Source organism: Seriola dumerili, unplaced genomic scaffold (assembly GCF_002260705.1).
Source record: "Seriola dumerili isolate Sdu_G_001 unplaced genomic scaffold, Sdu_1.0 BDQW01000716.1, whole genome shotgun sequence".
Classification (NCBI taxonomy): domain Eukaryota; kingdom Metazoa; phylum Chordata; class Actinopteri; order Carangiformes; family Carangidae; genus Seriola; species Seriola dumerili.
This window is the reverse complement of record NW_019174971.1, coordinates 212,451-228,950: the sequence shown is the minus strand read 5'-3', so window position 1 is coordinate 228,950 and position 16,500 is coordinate 212,451. Positions and strand designations below refer to the sequence as shown.

At 41.3% G+C, this 16,500-nt stretch overlaps 1 protein-coding gene across 1 annotated transcript in view; it reads right to left on the bottom strand.

The window, feature by feature from the left end:
• Positions 1-16,084, bottom strand: part of LOC111236738 (potassium voltage-gated channel subfamily H member 3-like) — a 29,162-nt gene extending 13,078 nt beyond the window's left edge. Inside the window, exons 1-7 of the mRNA XM_022765589.1 lie at positions 16,009-16,084; positions 6,066-6,299; positions 5,788-5,919; positions 5,239-5,384; positions 3,840-4,098; positions 2,943-3,100; positions 1,370-1,577 (exon numbers count right to left, since the gene is read on the bottom strand). Of these exons, the coding sequence (XP_022621310.1) occupies positions 1,370-1,577; positions 2,943-3,100; positions 3,840-4,098; positions 5,239-5,384; positions 5,788-5,919; positions 6,066-6,299; positions 16,009-16,084 (1,213 nt within the window). The remainder of the gene's footprint in view (positions 1-1,369; positions 1,578-2,942; positions 3,101-3,839; positions 4,099-5,238; positions 5,385-5,787; positions 5,920-6,065; positions 6,300-16,008) is intronic.
• Positions 16,085-16,500: the final 416 nt, after the last annotated feature.

Sequence of the window (16,500 nt, the reverse complement as noted above, 5' to 3'; positions counted from 1 at the left end):
GTCTATAGTTAACACATAAATGGCCCAAACGATCACTAACTGGAAAATCCATTATAATTCTTAGAAGTATTTCACAATGTCTCAGTTGAAATCATTATTGACATTGCTTAAAGACGAGAATTTTGACGATCTGTCTGTCCATCAGCCCAGTTTAGTCCAGAGCAACAGATCTGAATAACCTCTAAGAAGATTGCTGTGAAATATTATAATTTATAGTTATGGTATCCAGATGATGATTTGACCATTAGGACAAGATTTCCCAACACATTGGTCCTAATCTACTGGGCAACTTCAGAATTACTGAGCTCCTTCATGCTCCCCATATGATGAACCCTTTTCATTTTTGACACTGCATAACTGAACAATGCAGCTTCATTACACTGCGAATGCTGCTGTCATGAGTAAAAACACTAGAGTTAAATTGTAATGATGTGGACAGTAATGGACAGTATAATGCTTCTCACGGTGTGTAGGACAAAGCCCTTTTAAGAGCCTCCCATTCCCCCATGCACACACACTCATTGAGCAACAATGGTGGAGTGATGCTTATCGGAAGCAATTTGGGCTCAAGTGTCGCAGTTTAAACCCCACAATTAATGGACAGCCCACTCCTCCACCTTCCACCTCACCCCATGTGTCCAGTTTTAACCATGTACATCTGTGCATCAATGGATGTGTTTTCTGCATCAATTTTTCTTCTCTAGTCTCATTCCATGTTGCTGATTTAAATCACTCGATCAGGATAACCGCCATCACCATGAGCGCCTCACAGGATTGGTGTTATTTGGCGCAGTAGGAGACGGGGCGCATCACCATAATTAGAAGTGTTTTCTCAGTAAAAGGACACACACACCACATGCTGAGCGCACAAAAGCAAGTCTTCATGCTCTGGACCAGTTAAAATGATAGAGGTGATGTCTGTTTTGGTTTTGATTTCGGTGTTAAGGACTAATAGTTGTCTGTTTTTGCAGGGCCTTTGTGACTTTTTCCTTAATTTTTCTGTTAATGAGGGTTGGGTTTGTGTTGGCTGGTGCCAATGGCTATTACTTATCATGATACCAGCCAACAATCTTAAAGACTAGTTAACTTGGTAATTGTATTAAGTGATATAATTTTACTTTGACGTCCAGAAGCTTACTTGGTCATGTAGTTTGATGTTTGTCAATGTACATCGTAATGGTAACCAACTTTTTCTTTTCCTTTTCCAATACCTGTGGATAGCTCAGTGACAATTAAGCATATATTGCCTAATAAATTACAAAATATTAGTTTTATTTGTAATCACTGATGTGTTACCTTTTAATGGTTACTTCATAATGTAAAAATGCCCATAACACCATACACACACAACAAACACAGATACACAAACCTATATCCCAGGAGGCGGGGCTGTTACTTTCGATCTCACTGCGTCCGATGAAGTACCAGACACAGGCCATCCAGTGGGCCAGCAGGGCAAACGTGGACATGAGCAGGGTGAGGACCACAGCGCTGTACTGGGAGTAGCGATCCAGCTTCTGTAGGAGGCGCAAGAGGCGTAGGAGTCGCACCGTCTTCAGCAGGTGAACCCCGAAGTTCTGGGAGGGAGGAGTCGTGGGTTTTAAGGTATGAACACATCTAACAGAGAATTTTTAAAAAGTGAAGCTTATTTGGATGGGATTAGTTACCCTTAGATAGGCACAGTGACATAATTAGAACTAGATTTCATATATAATCTTAAAGGTTTTCTATCTGGAGCCAAGGGAGGTTTGCAATTAGAAATTACCCATGCACACTGGGAATTTTAATCAGTCATCTTGAAAGGGAGCTAAGGACCTGTCCCACGATCTCATCCACAGTGCAGTCAGAACCTTGCAGCTCAGATGGGAATACTAAAAATCCTTAACACAATTTTTAACTCAAGATAAACTTAGAGTTACTTTAATTTCAGCTGCAGCTTTTGCCAGAGAAGGTAAACAGAGACGATCACTGTCATCATCCTCATCTCAAAAGATTCTTGTGGTCCTGAGGTAAAAATGACTTCACTATACTCTATGAATGAACCACTCCCTACTGTTTTGCCAAAATAGATTATAAACTTGTCCACATCTACACATAGATCCCGGAATTATTACTTTGAGTCAAAGTGAAACCAGACCCTCTGGATTTTCTTCCAGAAGTAAGAAAACCTCAATCAAAACCATTTCAAATAAATCAAAATCGATCATTTAACATCCAGGCTTATAGTATACAATAAGAATGTACAGACTTAATGGGAGCTGTAGTTTTTTGTATGCTATCAAACTAAGTATTACTTCACTTGGTTAAAAAATGTACATAATTTTGTTTTAAAGAAGTAATTTCCACGTGCTTATAACAATTCAATCATCATATGACCCTTCATATTCCTCTGCCCTGTAGCACAGTGATCTACTATCTATTATAGCTGTTAAACAGCTGGGAGGCTCTACACTCCAAATCATCCGGCTAATCTACTTGCTTCCACCTGTAATTTGTCGTCAGCGTACTCATTCATCAGCTTAATTACCAGTTACCTAATAATGAGTTTCTTGTTGAAGCTCAGACTCCCTCGAAGCCACTACAGCGAATAATGAGCAAAAGAAGCCAGAGACAGAATTTCAATAAACATTCAGCAAAAAAATCTATGAAAATCTTGATTTTTCTTTTTTCAGATAAAAGTAAGGTTGTGTTTACTCTGTTTCCTCTGCTGTGTCTTTATAGCAGAGCAGCTTTTGTGTGTATATATGTGTGTAGTGTTGCCCCTGTGTTCACTGTACGTTTGAAGGCTCTTTCACAGTCACATTAAATCAATGCTGAATGAGGATCGAACAGCAGGAGAGTGCTAACACTAACAGAGCCATAAATTGCACTGAAAGACACACAAATAAGTGCAGTCAAACGTGTATGACTTGCAAGTTCCAGGTTGTGTAAGTGAGACTCACCACACTGATATTGAAGGCGTAGAGCAGGTCAAAGGGCAAGGCGGCGATCAGATCCACAAACAGCCAGGATGTGACGTAGTGGATGCAGATGGAGCGGGCGTCGTACACAACCTGACCGGACGTGCTCACGTAGGTGGTTCGGAAGTTCAACACAATATCTGACACACAAACACACCAGTGCTCCTGAACACAGCTTTTCAACTCACTCTTGGATATTTGAAGCTATGAACTGTGTTAAGTTTCAAAGCATCAGAAAGACCACTGGATTATGGGATGCTGTAACAAAATCCTTAAATATAGGCTGTAAATTTTAACATCACAATGGAATTATACTGCATAAGTGCTGCATTCAAAGGTTCACTTCAGTAAACATATGGAGCTGTGACAGAAAGATCCTGGCTGTAAAAATATTTCCTTTAATAAGCCTTCTTCAAGTGGGATTAGTGGACTTGGTTGCCAGAGGGGAGACAGCAGGTTTAGATAGAGAGGAAGTGGAGATTGTTAAGGAGGTTAAATTAGCATACAGCTCCAAAGCGCCGGGAGGAGTTGGAGGGCATTGCGGACCATGGTGCAGCTGAAGGGGCCAATTAAGAGACCAGGAGTGATCGTTTCTAGGCCTACTTGATTGGAAAATAAAGTCCAGGAGGGAGCTGCCTCTTAAACTGACAGCATGTTAGAAGAAATGGATATAGTAGTATAAAGTAGTATAAACGGACAGGAGCAAAGAGGCATGGCTTAAAGAGAGAAATTAATGAAAGAATAAAGGAGACAGAATTAAGAATGAAGTCTGTGATTAAAGGATTGGTATTGGCTTTAAAAGTAAGACTGGATTAAAGCGGATACCAAAGCAAAATAACTTGTTAAAAAAAAGAGACATTCATGCGAAAACAGCCTTACCGATGATAAAGAGGATTTCCACCAAGATATCGCTGACACTCGGAGGGTTCCGTGCCGCCGAGCCGCCGTCCTCTCGTATCTCCACAGCCGTGAAGCAGACATTATAGGGAACAGTAACCGCCACATAGAAAGTGGCCAACAAGATCAGCCAATCCCAGCCAGCCTTGAACGCACCGTAGTGGAGGAGGATGAGACGGGACTTCTGGACGTCTGCCACCTTGTACTCTGGGACAGGGTTAGCATTGGCTCCAAGGACACTCTGGGTATGGTGTATGGAAACACACACACAAGAGCATTAATAATAAAGTCACATTAACAATATTAATATTCTATATTTGTGTAATTACCATTGGAAGGATCTCCACTCTTCAGCATAAATATTTTATTACCAGTATTACTGATGTAGTATTATTCATGGTTTCAGTTGGAACATGAAGTGTTGTGAATGCTACATATTTAAATACATTAGTCAAACATGGAAACATCAAAAGAAAATACGGCGTATTTGCAGCTTCACTCGGAAATCTGTTGCCTTCCAAAATATATATGAGTAAAACTACAACCCATACAGTGAAGCATTTCCTAAGAACGACACCCATCAACATGTTGAAGTTCCGAGCGATGAGTACTGATGTAATAATATAGTTATAACCACACACACACACACACACTCACAAGGTGAAAACAAAACCAACAACACTGTCTAATATAACTAGTCCAAAATTTGTCCATCTAGTAAATAATGATGTGAGCTGATGCAAGAGGACGAAATCTTTCGGCCATGATACCTTATCAGTCATCCCCTCAATGAATTCAAAAAACTAACGAGAGCTTTTATGTTAATTTCTTCCCTTTAGGGTCCCGAGTCCTTCAGATTGCGCTGCAAGGACATATTTTCTGTCTTGTCAGTTGTTTGAATTTACAAGTTTTCATCTTGTTGAAATAAATGCAAATCAGTTATGATGTAAACGAAACCCTTAAGTAAAGGACAAACAAATTGCTCATTTATCAGCAAATGAAAGTTTGTGAGATTAATCTGCTGACACTGTGTATAGCACCCAGTCAGCAGTTAATTTAGCAAAAGAGTAAAGGTCTTAAGCCTTGCTAGTGCCTCCTAGAGGCTGCAATGTTTATTACAATTAGTTTATTACAACAAGTGTTAGACAGAACAAACAATGCAATAATACTTTTACTCCTTTCAGGGCCTTAAAAATCTAACAGTCTGGCCATTGCAATCAAAAGGTTTGGAGCACATGAATATGCTCAGCAAATTTCATGACTGTTGATTCAGTCAGTGATATTTCTTCTTCTCTTTAGGGTGTCATGCTTTTAGAAAAAAAAATATTCAACAGGCCAAACCCTAAATAGGACAGAATGTACCAAACACGTCATGTCTCACATTGTTGATCTTAAGCTTGCTCTTGGACTTGTCCTGTTTCTGTAGGTGTCCAGACAGCTGGTAGAGGACAGCCCGACTGCGGCGGCGCTCCATGTTGAAGCCTGGAGGGCGGCTGATCTGGCGGATCTCCATGCCTGTTTCCTCATCTGAAAGCAGGGACACAAAGTCAGAGAGACATGACGACATGTGGCAGAAACATCCATCATACATCGTTACTCAATCTGTGACTCCCAAACCACAGACAAGAGGACCACACTTTCAATGGAAATGGAAATGTCTTGCTTTACACTGCATGTTAGTGGTGTAAATACGATCTGAACTTTAGATGCATTTCAATTGATCAGTTATATACAAATAATTCAGCAAAGGGTGTCGTAAAAGAGTAGAAATAGGGTCATTCTGCTCCCAAACCCCCAGCATAATATCAACAGTCATTTCTGCAGCTACATTTCTGCCACAGCTGCAAAGCCACTACTGGATCATTTCATGAGAATTATTGTGGAATTGGATCCTGCCAACTTTCTCCTTCTTTGTCATGCTTCCTCTCACCGGTGTCAGATTCGTTTCCATGGTCCAGGTCCTTATTTTCTGTAATGTCCTTATGTGAGACCAGGAACAGAACCACCTCGCTCTTCTCATTCTTTATGGGCACAATGTCCAGCAGACACCAGAACTTGGAGCCTGTTAAAAGAAAAGAGATCAGAGTATTCCTGCTTTAAGAGGAATTACCCTGCAATCCACAAACCTTCCAGGCTTGATATATTTTTGACACCACCAGTGTTAAACATGATTTAATTTGACAACATCCTCCAGCAAATCAGTCTTACCGCTCTTCTTGTACAAAACGATCTCAGTCTTGAACTCTCGACGTTCATCCAGAGCTTTCTGCATCTGCGAGGTGAGGCGGTCGCTGGTCTCGCTGCCATACAGGAAGTGACACATGCAGCTCTTCTGCATCAGCTCGCCGCGGGCGAAGCCGGTCAGTTCACAGAATCCATCAGAGCAGTAGACTATGGGATAGAGGGTCTGAACCTGGGCATTCCCCAGGACAAAGTTACTGTCTGAGGGGAGAAAAGATGGGAAAGTAGTGGGGAAACAGAGAAACAGAACAGGGATGAAGCAGGCATCCATCACTCGTCTGTCACTCGATATAAATATATACTGTTGCAGGATAGCGTCCACGTTCTGCCATTTGGCTTTGTGTAAGCATGCAACAGCTACAACTCCCATGAGACTTATACATAGGCTCCCTGAAAGCCTCATGGGAGTTGTAGCTGCTAACAAAATACTCATTCACAGTAAAGGCAAAGTCAGCAAGAAACGCCATGTTGCAGCTTTGAGCTTGTTACACGTCCGGTCTCATTCACACAACATGCTTTACTCCATTGTGGGGTCATGACCTACAATTTCACAACAATGTAATGTTGATTCAAAGAAAACATAATTAAAAATTTATGCACATTGTCTCCTTTTTCCACAGCGTTCTTTCTCACCTCTGAAAGGCCTCGGAGTAACTCTGCTCACTTTGAAGAGCTCTCCTCGGGGAGAGTTTAACATGCCTGCTGCCTTTCAATGAACTTCCTATCATCTACTTTTCCTTCTTCTCCCCTCTATTGTTCCCTTCAAATAATCTTGCTTTGTTCGTCCCATGCGTCTTCCCCACTTCTCTCTGCCTCTATGTCCTCTACAATATTTTCAGCAGCAGCAGCAGCCTCTTTATCAGACACTGTATAGAATTGGGCTACAAAAATAAACTTGACTTTTCCATAGAGCAAAGACATCATAGACTTACATTATAAAAGTAATTTCTTTATGTTCACAGCTTTGGGCAATAGTTAGCATTGGTTATAAGAATTTTCATGTGCAGAAGAGAAACCAATAAAACCACTTACATACTGTATATCAGTGTGGGAATTTGGGATCTTCTCAGTCACATTCATATTCATCCCCTCATATATGCTCATGTAACACATTACTTTGATATATCTGGCAAGCCCTTCAAAGCAACATAATGTAGTCATAAGGATGGGTGGTACATGATGTATTTATGACCCCTGCAGTAGCCGGCCAGTCGGTCTCAGTCTTGACAACCGAGCAGTGACACGAGCGGTGCAGTCTCACACGCAGTAAAATCATATTTTGATTCAAGTACTTTCTGGGTTTCTGTAGACAGTGATTCTTTATGTACTGTGCCAGACTGACTGACTCCTGCCTTCACAAAACTGATACAGTTTTTGCTTTCAGCCTACTCTTCTGTCTGCCTCACTGTTTCTTTTTCCTACCACTGGAGTGGCAACAAATTCGACATATAGTTCCTATAATATTCTAGTGAGGGTCATCCAATCCTGTTTCGGTTTAAGTGATTCTACAAAATCCTGGATTGCATTCACTGTTTTTAAAATTTGTTCTATCTACAATATCTGCATATGCATTGAAGTTTAGAAACACTTGGTGAAGATATGAATGAACAACATTGTGTCGACGTATGCGATTTCATATAACGCTGCTCTGCTGGAAAGTCATCTGCTCCAGTAAGGAGTTGTAGTAAGGTTTGCAGTCACATGCAAAAATCCAAAAACAAACATGCATGTAAATGTATGTAAGCAGACTGCCAGGCTGTGATGGAAGCAGGAGCTCCAACAAATGGTTTGACAGCCTGAGTGATGGGGACGATCTTGAATAATTTATTGTGAAACTGACTTACATATGATAGGTGACTCACACAGCCAAGACATTCATTCGACTGAGATCATTAAAGTCCATACATAAATGAAGCCAGAAGAGGAGTGCTCACGTTGAGAAATGTGAGCAATAGAGGACGAGAGAGCAGGCAAGAAAATGATTGAGAGAGAAGGACAGAGAGGGTGAGAGAGAGATGGATTAGCAGAGACTCCAAAAATGAGATTGCATGAAGATGAACTGGGGACAATGAAATTGAATAATTCATGCCTTAATAAAGCATGTCCAGTGTAAACACTCTTGCCAAACCACTTTGAAGCACCACTCAGAGCAGAAGTAAACTGGCTGTGGTTGCAGGAGGATCACATTTCCTCTGAAGAGGTACAACAAGTTATGGATCTCAATAATAGGCAACAACTGACAAAATGAAGTCAACAACATGTGCTGTTTAAAGTGATACATCGGCCATGACGGCTGAGGAGGAATTTCATATTTATACACTTTCACACATACAGATAGCGTTTATTGCTCTGAGAACATTTCTCTGAGCCTAACGTAATCTCATTGGTCAAGGTGAACCTCAGTGGGTGGAGCTCATAGTCACTTTTTCTTTTGACACAGGCTAACTAACTTGCAAAATTCAGAGGCGAAGAGGATTAAACTTTGAATTTAAAAACTTAAACAATGACTTTTTCAGAGTTAGATTAACAAGTTGAATCCACTCTCATGTTTGTGCACTAAACATGAAACTGTAGCCAGCAGCAGATTAGTTTAGTCTAGCATAACAACATATATGGAGTCTGTCTGCTAGGGTGGCCTCAGGATTGCATATCTGCTTTTTGCAGATGATGTCACACTGCTTGCTTCATCAATCTGTTTAGCCCTCTGCCACTGCAACCAAGGGGCCCAGTAAGCGATTGGAAAACGGATGGATGGATTTTATGTTGTGCATAGCATGCATATATTCAACAGTATCTTACATTGTAGCTTGGAAAAGAAACTGTGGAACAGTTTGATTTGATTTACCAGCCAATATCACCACCTGATGTGATGCTCAAATTAATAACACATATATGACATTAAGCTATCATTGTTTTAAATGACTTCCTCTGTATTTAAATCCAAAGACCAGAAAAAACCAACAAGACTAATTAAAAACAGACTTTTTGTGGATTATTTTGTGGTTCTTTCAAAGTGTCATATGTCCAATATGTCAGAATCACATGTGAAGATGCTGCTTTTTGCTGCTGAGGCTCTTAGCCAAACAGTCCACTTTGGGATATGAGATGCAACAAGTGCAAGGCCATGTTACTCATACAAAACCAGTTGGACTTGTGGTGAGGGGCAACAACAGCAAACAGCAGCATCATCTCCTTGTCAGCAGTTTCACCAGGTGTTAATAGATGTAGAAATGGTTGTAGTAACATCCGATCATTCAAGCTGCTCTGTGGGGCAGGGAGGGGGGAGAGAGGCTGTCCACGATTTTAAGTATAAGAATGATGCAGCTGGCAATTTTGAAGAGTGTGACAGAATATAATAGGATTTGATGAATCACTTCAACCAGAAAAAATAGGCTTGTACTTTTGAGATGATTAAGTGGTAGAATAGAGGAATATATTAATATTTAAGAGCAGAGAGCCCATTTTGCATGAAAACAAGGGTAGTGCTTTTATATCAGGCTAAAATAGCAGCTCTTACTGGGCCTCTTACATTAGAGCTTTCAAATAAAAGGAACTGAACTCTGGATTCTCTGAAACACACAGAAATAGCATGGTCGCCCATATGTGAAGATGTTATGACAATACAATGGACAAGGCTTTTTCCACAAGATTTTGGACCCCAGTTTCAGGGATTTGCTCCCATTCAGCCATAAGATTGGATTGTGTTGAATAGGGTCAGGACTCTAGTCAGCCTCTCCCACACCATACTAAGAAAACCATTTATTTATGGACCTGACTGTGCACAAGGGCATTTTAATGTGGAAACAAGAAATGGCTGGCTTGTTTCACCAGTCAGTCAGTGTTATTTTCAGTCAGCTGTGGCAGTAGCTACTAAAGGCAGTTAACTTAAAGGTGCCCTGGAAGGTTTATATTCAGCATTTCTCACCAAAATATATTGTCCACATGTTGTACTTTAACTGCACTTCAACAGCCTAAGTCACATCATCTGGATGTGTGATGCTTTCTGCCTGTGCAGGGTTACAGTGTTCAGTATGTGTATGTGGTGGCCAGCCCCATACTTACATGAACACTTGTCCCCCAAAGACGTGATCTGGTTACAGAAAACACACCCTGTCCTCCATCATTTTCCTTCTACTCCGGCTCTATGCAGTGATCCTATTTTCCTGTGTTGTATTCATTTTCTGCACATTCCCCAGGCACTAGGCAGGCCTGTCACATCCACACCACAGTCCAGGTGTAATAACACGCGAGCTGAACTACAAAATCACTCAGACTCAGCCCCTGAGCGGCTTAGGGAACCCCGATAAACCCTGGTGCTGATAACAGTGACAGCGACAGCCCGCCACAATACATTCACCACCATGCACAATGTAAGCCAAACACATACACACAGGCCACACATGGTTGCACCTTTTAAGGACAATGCTTTGACTTACATTCACTTTCGAGAGGCTTACACTTAAATTGTACCGCATCTGAAGCATGCAATCAAAACTTCAAAATGCTGTATATTCGACACTGTGCACACATTAAAAATCTGAACTTGTAATTCTTAAAAAATTTATGCTAAATGTAAAAAATTTATGCTAAATGTGCCAGATTCACATTATGCAAAACTACATAAAGAGAATGACAGACTTTATGAAACAATTTATAAAATGAATGCTACAGTTACAGACAGTCATGGATTCATCATCATTTAAAATGTAATGTGTCAAAAACATTCACCTCCCTCATAATTCTTGTGAGTGACTTCAACTAATAATCTGACAAGCTTTTTTGTGCATCTGCCACTGAGGCAGGCACAATGGTGGGATACATTTATTAATAAATATCTGAATTTCATCTCAACAACATTATGTCGTTGCTGAAGCCAGTGCTGGTGAAATATTGATGAATTTCCTACATGAGGTGCAGCTGCTTTGGTGCTCTCACCCTCACCTCAGTGAATGATTTCCGCTCAGTGCAAATGAAATCAAACTTTTGCAGTATTTGAGCAGTTAGGAATCTGAATTTGAAAGTAAGTCAGTATCCATGCCAAAGAAATGAAAGACACCACCACTGAGGGCAAGATAACTCCGGGGTGTAGGATTATTTGTTAAACCAGCGTTCGGATGTGTATCCTAAACTTTAACAGAAAACACATATTCACTCTGCATCAGCTTCAAAACTTTATAACCCACGGCTTCGTGTCACAACTCCACTGACAAAAACACAGAACTCTGTCACTCTGAAGTCACTTCTCTGTCTTATACACTCACAAGATGCTCTCAACTTCCTCCACATGACAGGAGCCAATTTTCACATCTGTGTCTGGTACAGTAACTGTTTGAATTTGAGGACTTCATTACCCAGAAGTGTTGCACGTAAAGGGAAATGAAAAGGATTAAAACAAGTCAGTTCCCTTTACCTTCAATGAGATTTACTGTCTTACTGCATTTTTAAAAAGTGATTAATTGAAACTGGTAACCTTTGTCCTTATAAATATGTATGTAGTGGATTGAGATATCTCCAGGTTAAAAGGGGCTCTAACTGAAGCTTTCTATTGCAACGTAAGAGAAAAAAAACACTAGAGAAATTCCCTGGAGTCTCCCTGGTTATCGTGCTGCATTAATGTTGTATGGGAAAGATGGAAGATCCCAGCTTCTGACCTGAAAATACTGTTCTGCTCAGCTGGCTTTTAGTACTTGAGAACTCACTATCACTCAGAATGAACATGTCCATCCACATGCACTGTCTTTCCTGGTATTGCTCCAAGTCATTAGTGTGAGGATATACTGTAATATGGCACCACAAATCTTTCTTAGTCAATTTTGCTTGGTGTGTTTTGGTCCATGAAGGCCTCAAAAAACTATTTTTTTTTCTCCGGACAACCCTTTCTACTCTTCAACACTTTCTTGGCAGCACCCCATAGACGGCCACATACAGTTATACCGTTATTTGGTTGGAGAAGCAACTCATTAAAATTCCCCTACTGTGTTTTTACCACGGGCCTGCCAGAGGTTAGGAACAAGAGTGTAATCATGAATGAAGAGCTCAACATGAGCATCATTCCAGACTTAATTTTCTCACATAAGGTTGTCCAAGCGTGAGGAACTGCTGCTTAATAGATGTCATCTTTCATCTTTATATACCCAGAAAAAGTTGTATTTATTCACTGTAGTTAGTTCAGATTATGAGTAATACTTTATACGAGTAGAAAAACAGGCAGATGCTAATGCCTTATCTAATAACCAAATCATAATCATCACAGAGAAAAAAAGATGGTGGTGGTGGGGGAGGCCTCTGGATACACTGAGTAAGTCTAAACATATGGGGGAACAGAGGACCCCTGGCAGAGGCCTATGTTGGTAAGGTCTGGAAACCTTTACCTATATACCCATGCCTCTGTTACAGAGGGGGCTGCTCAAAGCAGTACCCAGACGGTGCTAAGCTTGTCTGGGATTAAAGCAGGGAACACTTAAAGGAACTCTTGAATCCAAAAACCTCTTCAGTGGTAAAGTGCTTGGATTGTTTAAAACCCTGGAGGCTCGAATACTATTGGACTGTCCTGACTGACAAGCCTTTCCAGTGTGGTGAAGAGACTGTGGGCTGGTGAAATGAGACAGCAATTCACATCTTTAAAAAAGCAGATGAGAGGGTGATCTCCAATAATCAGGGTATCACATTGTTGCACCTTCTCCAGAAATCTCATTCCAAGTTGCTGGAGAGGAGGATGAGACTGACACTTCAGATTCAAAAGGGCCAAAGAGTATTGATTCAGTCCTGGCTGTGAAACAGCAGACCAGCTCTTTACTCATGCGATAATAGAGGAAGGCTCATGGGAGTTTGCCTGTCCAGTATGTGCTTTGTGGACTGTGTCCCTTGGGTCGTTTTATGGAGGTTGCCATGGGAGCCAGGGCCTTCTGATCCTTGTATAATCAGAACCAGAGCCGAGTTTGTAGAAAGTGCAAGTCAAGGGCATTCTTAGTCGGTGTTGGTCCCTGCAAAGGCTTGCCACCAGTTCTATTTGTGATTATCATGGACAGAATCTGTCCTTATTACAGCCTTGTGTTACATGTAGCTACATTAATTAATATAAGGTCCTGAGAGGTGTTCTCAGGTAAGTTAAGGATTACTATTACTGCATGGCAGGAGGAGCAGGAGGAGCAGGCTGAGAATCCCTCAAGTAATGATGAAGTGGGTGAAATCTCTGCTCAATCAAAAGAGTCCTGTGTGTAATGGATCTCCTCCTGCCTGCCTGTACACTGGGGCTGCCGGACGACTGCAGAAAGTGATCAGATACAGAGAAGTGCAATCTGTTCCATGTTCAGATTAGAGGAGAACTGATCACTGTTGACACAAAATGAAAAATTCTAATTGAATCAGTGCTATCTCATAAAATGTTGTCTTCAGAGGACATACAGAAGACATCACATACCTGCAGATGCCACTATCATCAGATGACAGCACCCTCTTAACAGGCAACACTTTGCAGCGGAAATCCTACTGTAATCTTCACAAATGAAATTTATCTTCCTGCAGCCCCTTGTGCAGTGCATCCTTCATCCACACATTCTATCTGCTCCTCAGTCCTACCTGTTAGTTTGTGCCTTCAGAGCTGTGTTATGTAACAGTGTTAAGATATAATAACTACAGTTCCCATATTGATTGCCAGTGATGTCTCTATGGCTTAATGCACTGACAGATGTGTCGGGTTCTGCAATGAATTCTGTGTGAAAATGGGTGAGTAATAATTGTAAGTTGAGTAAGACTCAAACAATATGAGGAACCTTCAGCTCAACTGTTTCTTCCTCCTCTGAACTGTGTGCATAACTGTGATTATGCTGATTTTAAAGGAGGTTCAGGTGCCACATTTACTTTATGAATAGATCGATGTTGTGTTTGGAAGCTGATGTAAGGGTTTGAAATGTTTTGTTTATATAGAGCCAGTTGTAAATTATTGAGAATCAATCCTGCAAAAATGCTGTCAGCAGGGCTAGATTTTTTTTAAAGGGGCAAAGAATGCCACTGCTCCAGGTCCTCTAAAGCTCAAAGTCTTACTGTGTTTCAACTGGTTTGTGCTAATTTAAATGAAAATTTGCTTGGGAAACTAAACACAGAATCCCATGACATGATATGAGGGCCCTAGAGGCAGTCCTGCTTTAGTACCTGACCATTAGGCCTTCTCTTGAAGACGCCCTCCGATGAAAATCAAGTGTTAACCTAGTTAACATTCATATAATGTTTTTTATATAATACAAGACATGTGATGAGGGAAATGACTGCGTATTTTCACCTTGAACTGCAGTGAACCAATGACAGCCTCACAAAAACGGCTTCAGGCAGCCAGGGATTCATACGTCACACACGTAAGGACCCAATCGCATCAATTTGCAGGTACAGGGGGTGGACAAAATCAACCTGAAACTTTATCAGTACAGAGAGGGAGAGTTTGTATTAGCACAACCACTAACACTGTGTCAGCCACTTGCAGTTACAAGTGAACAAGCTAACAACATAAACAAATAAAAGATGCTAACTGCACTAACCGTTCTGATACGTCTTTTGGTCACAACACACTCCTCATCTGAGTCTGGGATTGACTGAGACTCAAACATATAGCTGAGTCTCTCCAATGTTTCCTCTAACACCATCTTGGTAGTCTGCTCTTTCACAGAAACCTTGTCAGTACAGAGAGCAAAAGTTTGCATTAGCACAGCCGCTAACAATGCGTCAGATTCACAGTTACAAGCTAACAAACATCATAAACAAATAAATAGCTTACCTTTCTGATATATCTTCTATGTGGCTGTTTTTGGTGTACATTAAATGTAGCTGAGTCTCTCTAAAGCTAGCCATCTTGATTAGCTCTGCTGTTTCACCTGTGAGATTCGCGTGAGCTTGCAGCGGTGGTGGGCGGGGCACAAGGCCTGATCCAGATTTCTCAATGCGGAAGTAAGAGCAGATGTGCTTCCAGCTGCAGTTTTCCAATTATTGTTTTCACTATTATTGTTTTATGGGAAAACCACATTAAACAAAATATAAAGAGATTTTCTTATAAAGTTTAAAACATGTCTGGAGAGAAACTTTAAGGACCTTCATTATTAAGTTTTGCGCTCATATTTTACAGATTAAGAAAATAATTAACAGCAAATAAAGGTAGTATTTCAGCACAGACAGAGGGGAGGAGGATAATATGTGCGCAGCAGCTCATCCTTTGTCGTGGGCTTATCTAGCAGGTGAAGCCGCCCGTGACTGTATGTGAAGTATCTCTAATTGAATCTGCAGTAAAGGCTACAGCATATTGACTCCACATTAAGCTGAAGTGCAACTCTTTGAACTGATTGACGGTTCTAAGTTGCAAGATGGAGACAGAGGCTTTGAATGGTAGCCTAATAAATATACTGACTCATAGCATCAATTAACACTGGGAATCGTTACATTACAGCAAAACATCATATCACCATAGATACACCACAGATTTGCCCTGGATGCCCCAATTTTTCTTAAACAATTCCATAAATTTTCCCACAGTTTGTAAACTTTGAGGAAGGTTAAATTATTTTGGTCGAGAATAAATTATCACTTGCTTTAATGTGGACTTAATTGATCTGCATTTCTGTGCATACAAAAGTAGCCTATGTCATTTATTTTTGCATCAGCTCCGACTCTGTCGGGACCAGCAGACTGTGGTTAATTCATCTTTAAACTGGCTGCTCAGGTAAGTGCTTCATGGATTCTGGGTCTGTGCTTTCATTCATTATAATTCATTCATCAGTGAGGCTTGTGACCTCAGTCCTCATTAAGAGTTTAATTGTTCCATATTAGATTAATACACGGTTCTGAATAAATGAACAGTTCAAAGTAAACAAACTGCTTGAAACTGCGCATCGTAAAATTAAGGGATCAGGGATAACTCTGTACTTACGGGTCCCATCGAAACGAGTGGCGATGGTGTCCAAGAAGGTGTTTTGTGGTGCGATCAGACCCCGCATCACTGGCATCCGAGAGCGTGTCGAACCGCGTCTCTCCCGGCGCTCCGAGCCCTGGCTTTCGCCGGCAGTGGACACGAAGCCCGGCAGGAACCTGGACGTGGTCCCCGGCGCTCCCCCTAACCCCTGGAGGAGGGCGCCGAGCCGAGACACCCGAGACTCCACGGTGCAAAAGTGACCACCGACCACCGAGCAGGTGATCCTGTCGAAGAGGAGGAGAGAGGAGCCGCTGGAGGCTGGAGGGGTGAGGACGGAGGGATGGATGGAGGGGACCACTGCGAGGATGGTCACATTTACGCACGGGTGTACTGCAATGCAATCTCTCTTTCCTCCTCCCCTTCCCTCTCTCTTTCTCTCTTTCTCTCTTCCTCTCTTGTACAAACACTTTCTTCTCTCCAAATATTTTCCCGCTTCAGCATCATAGACTT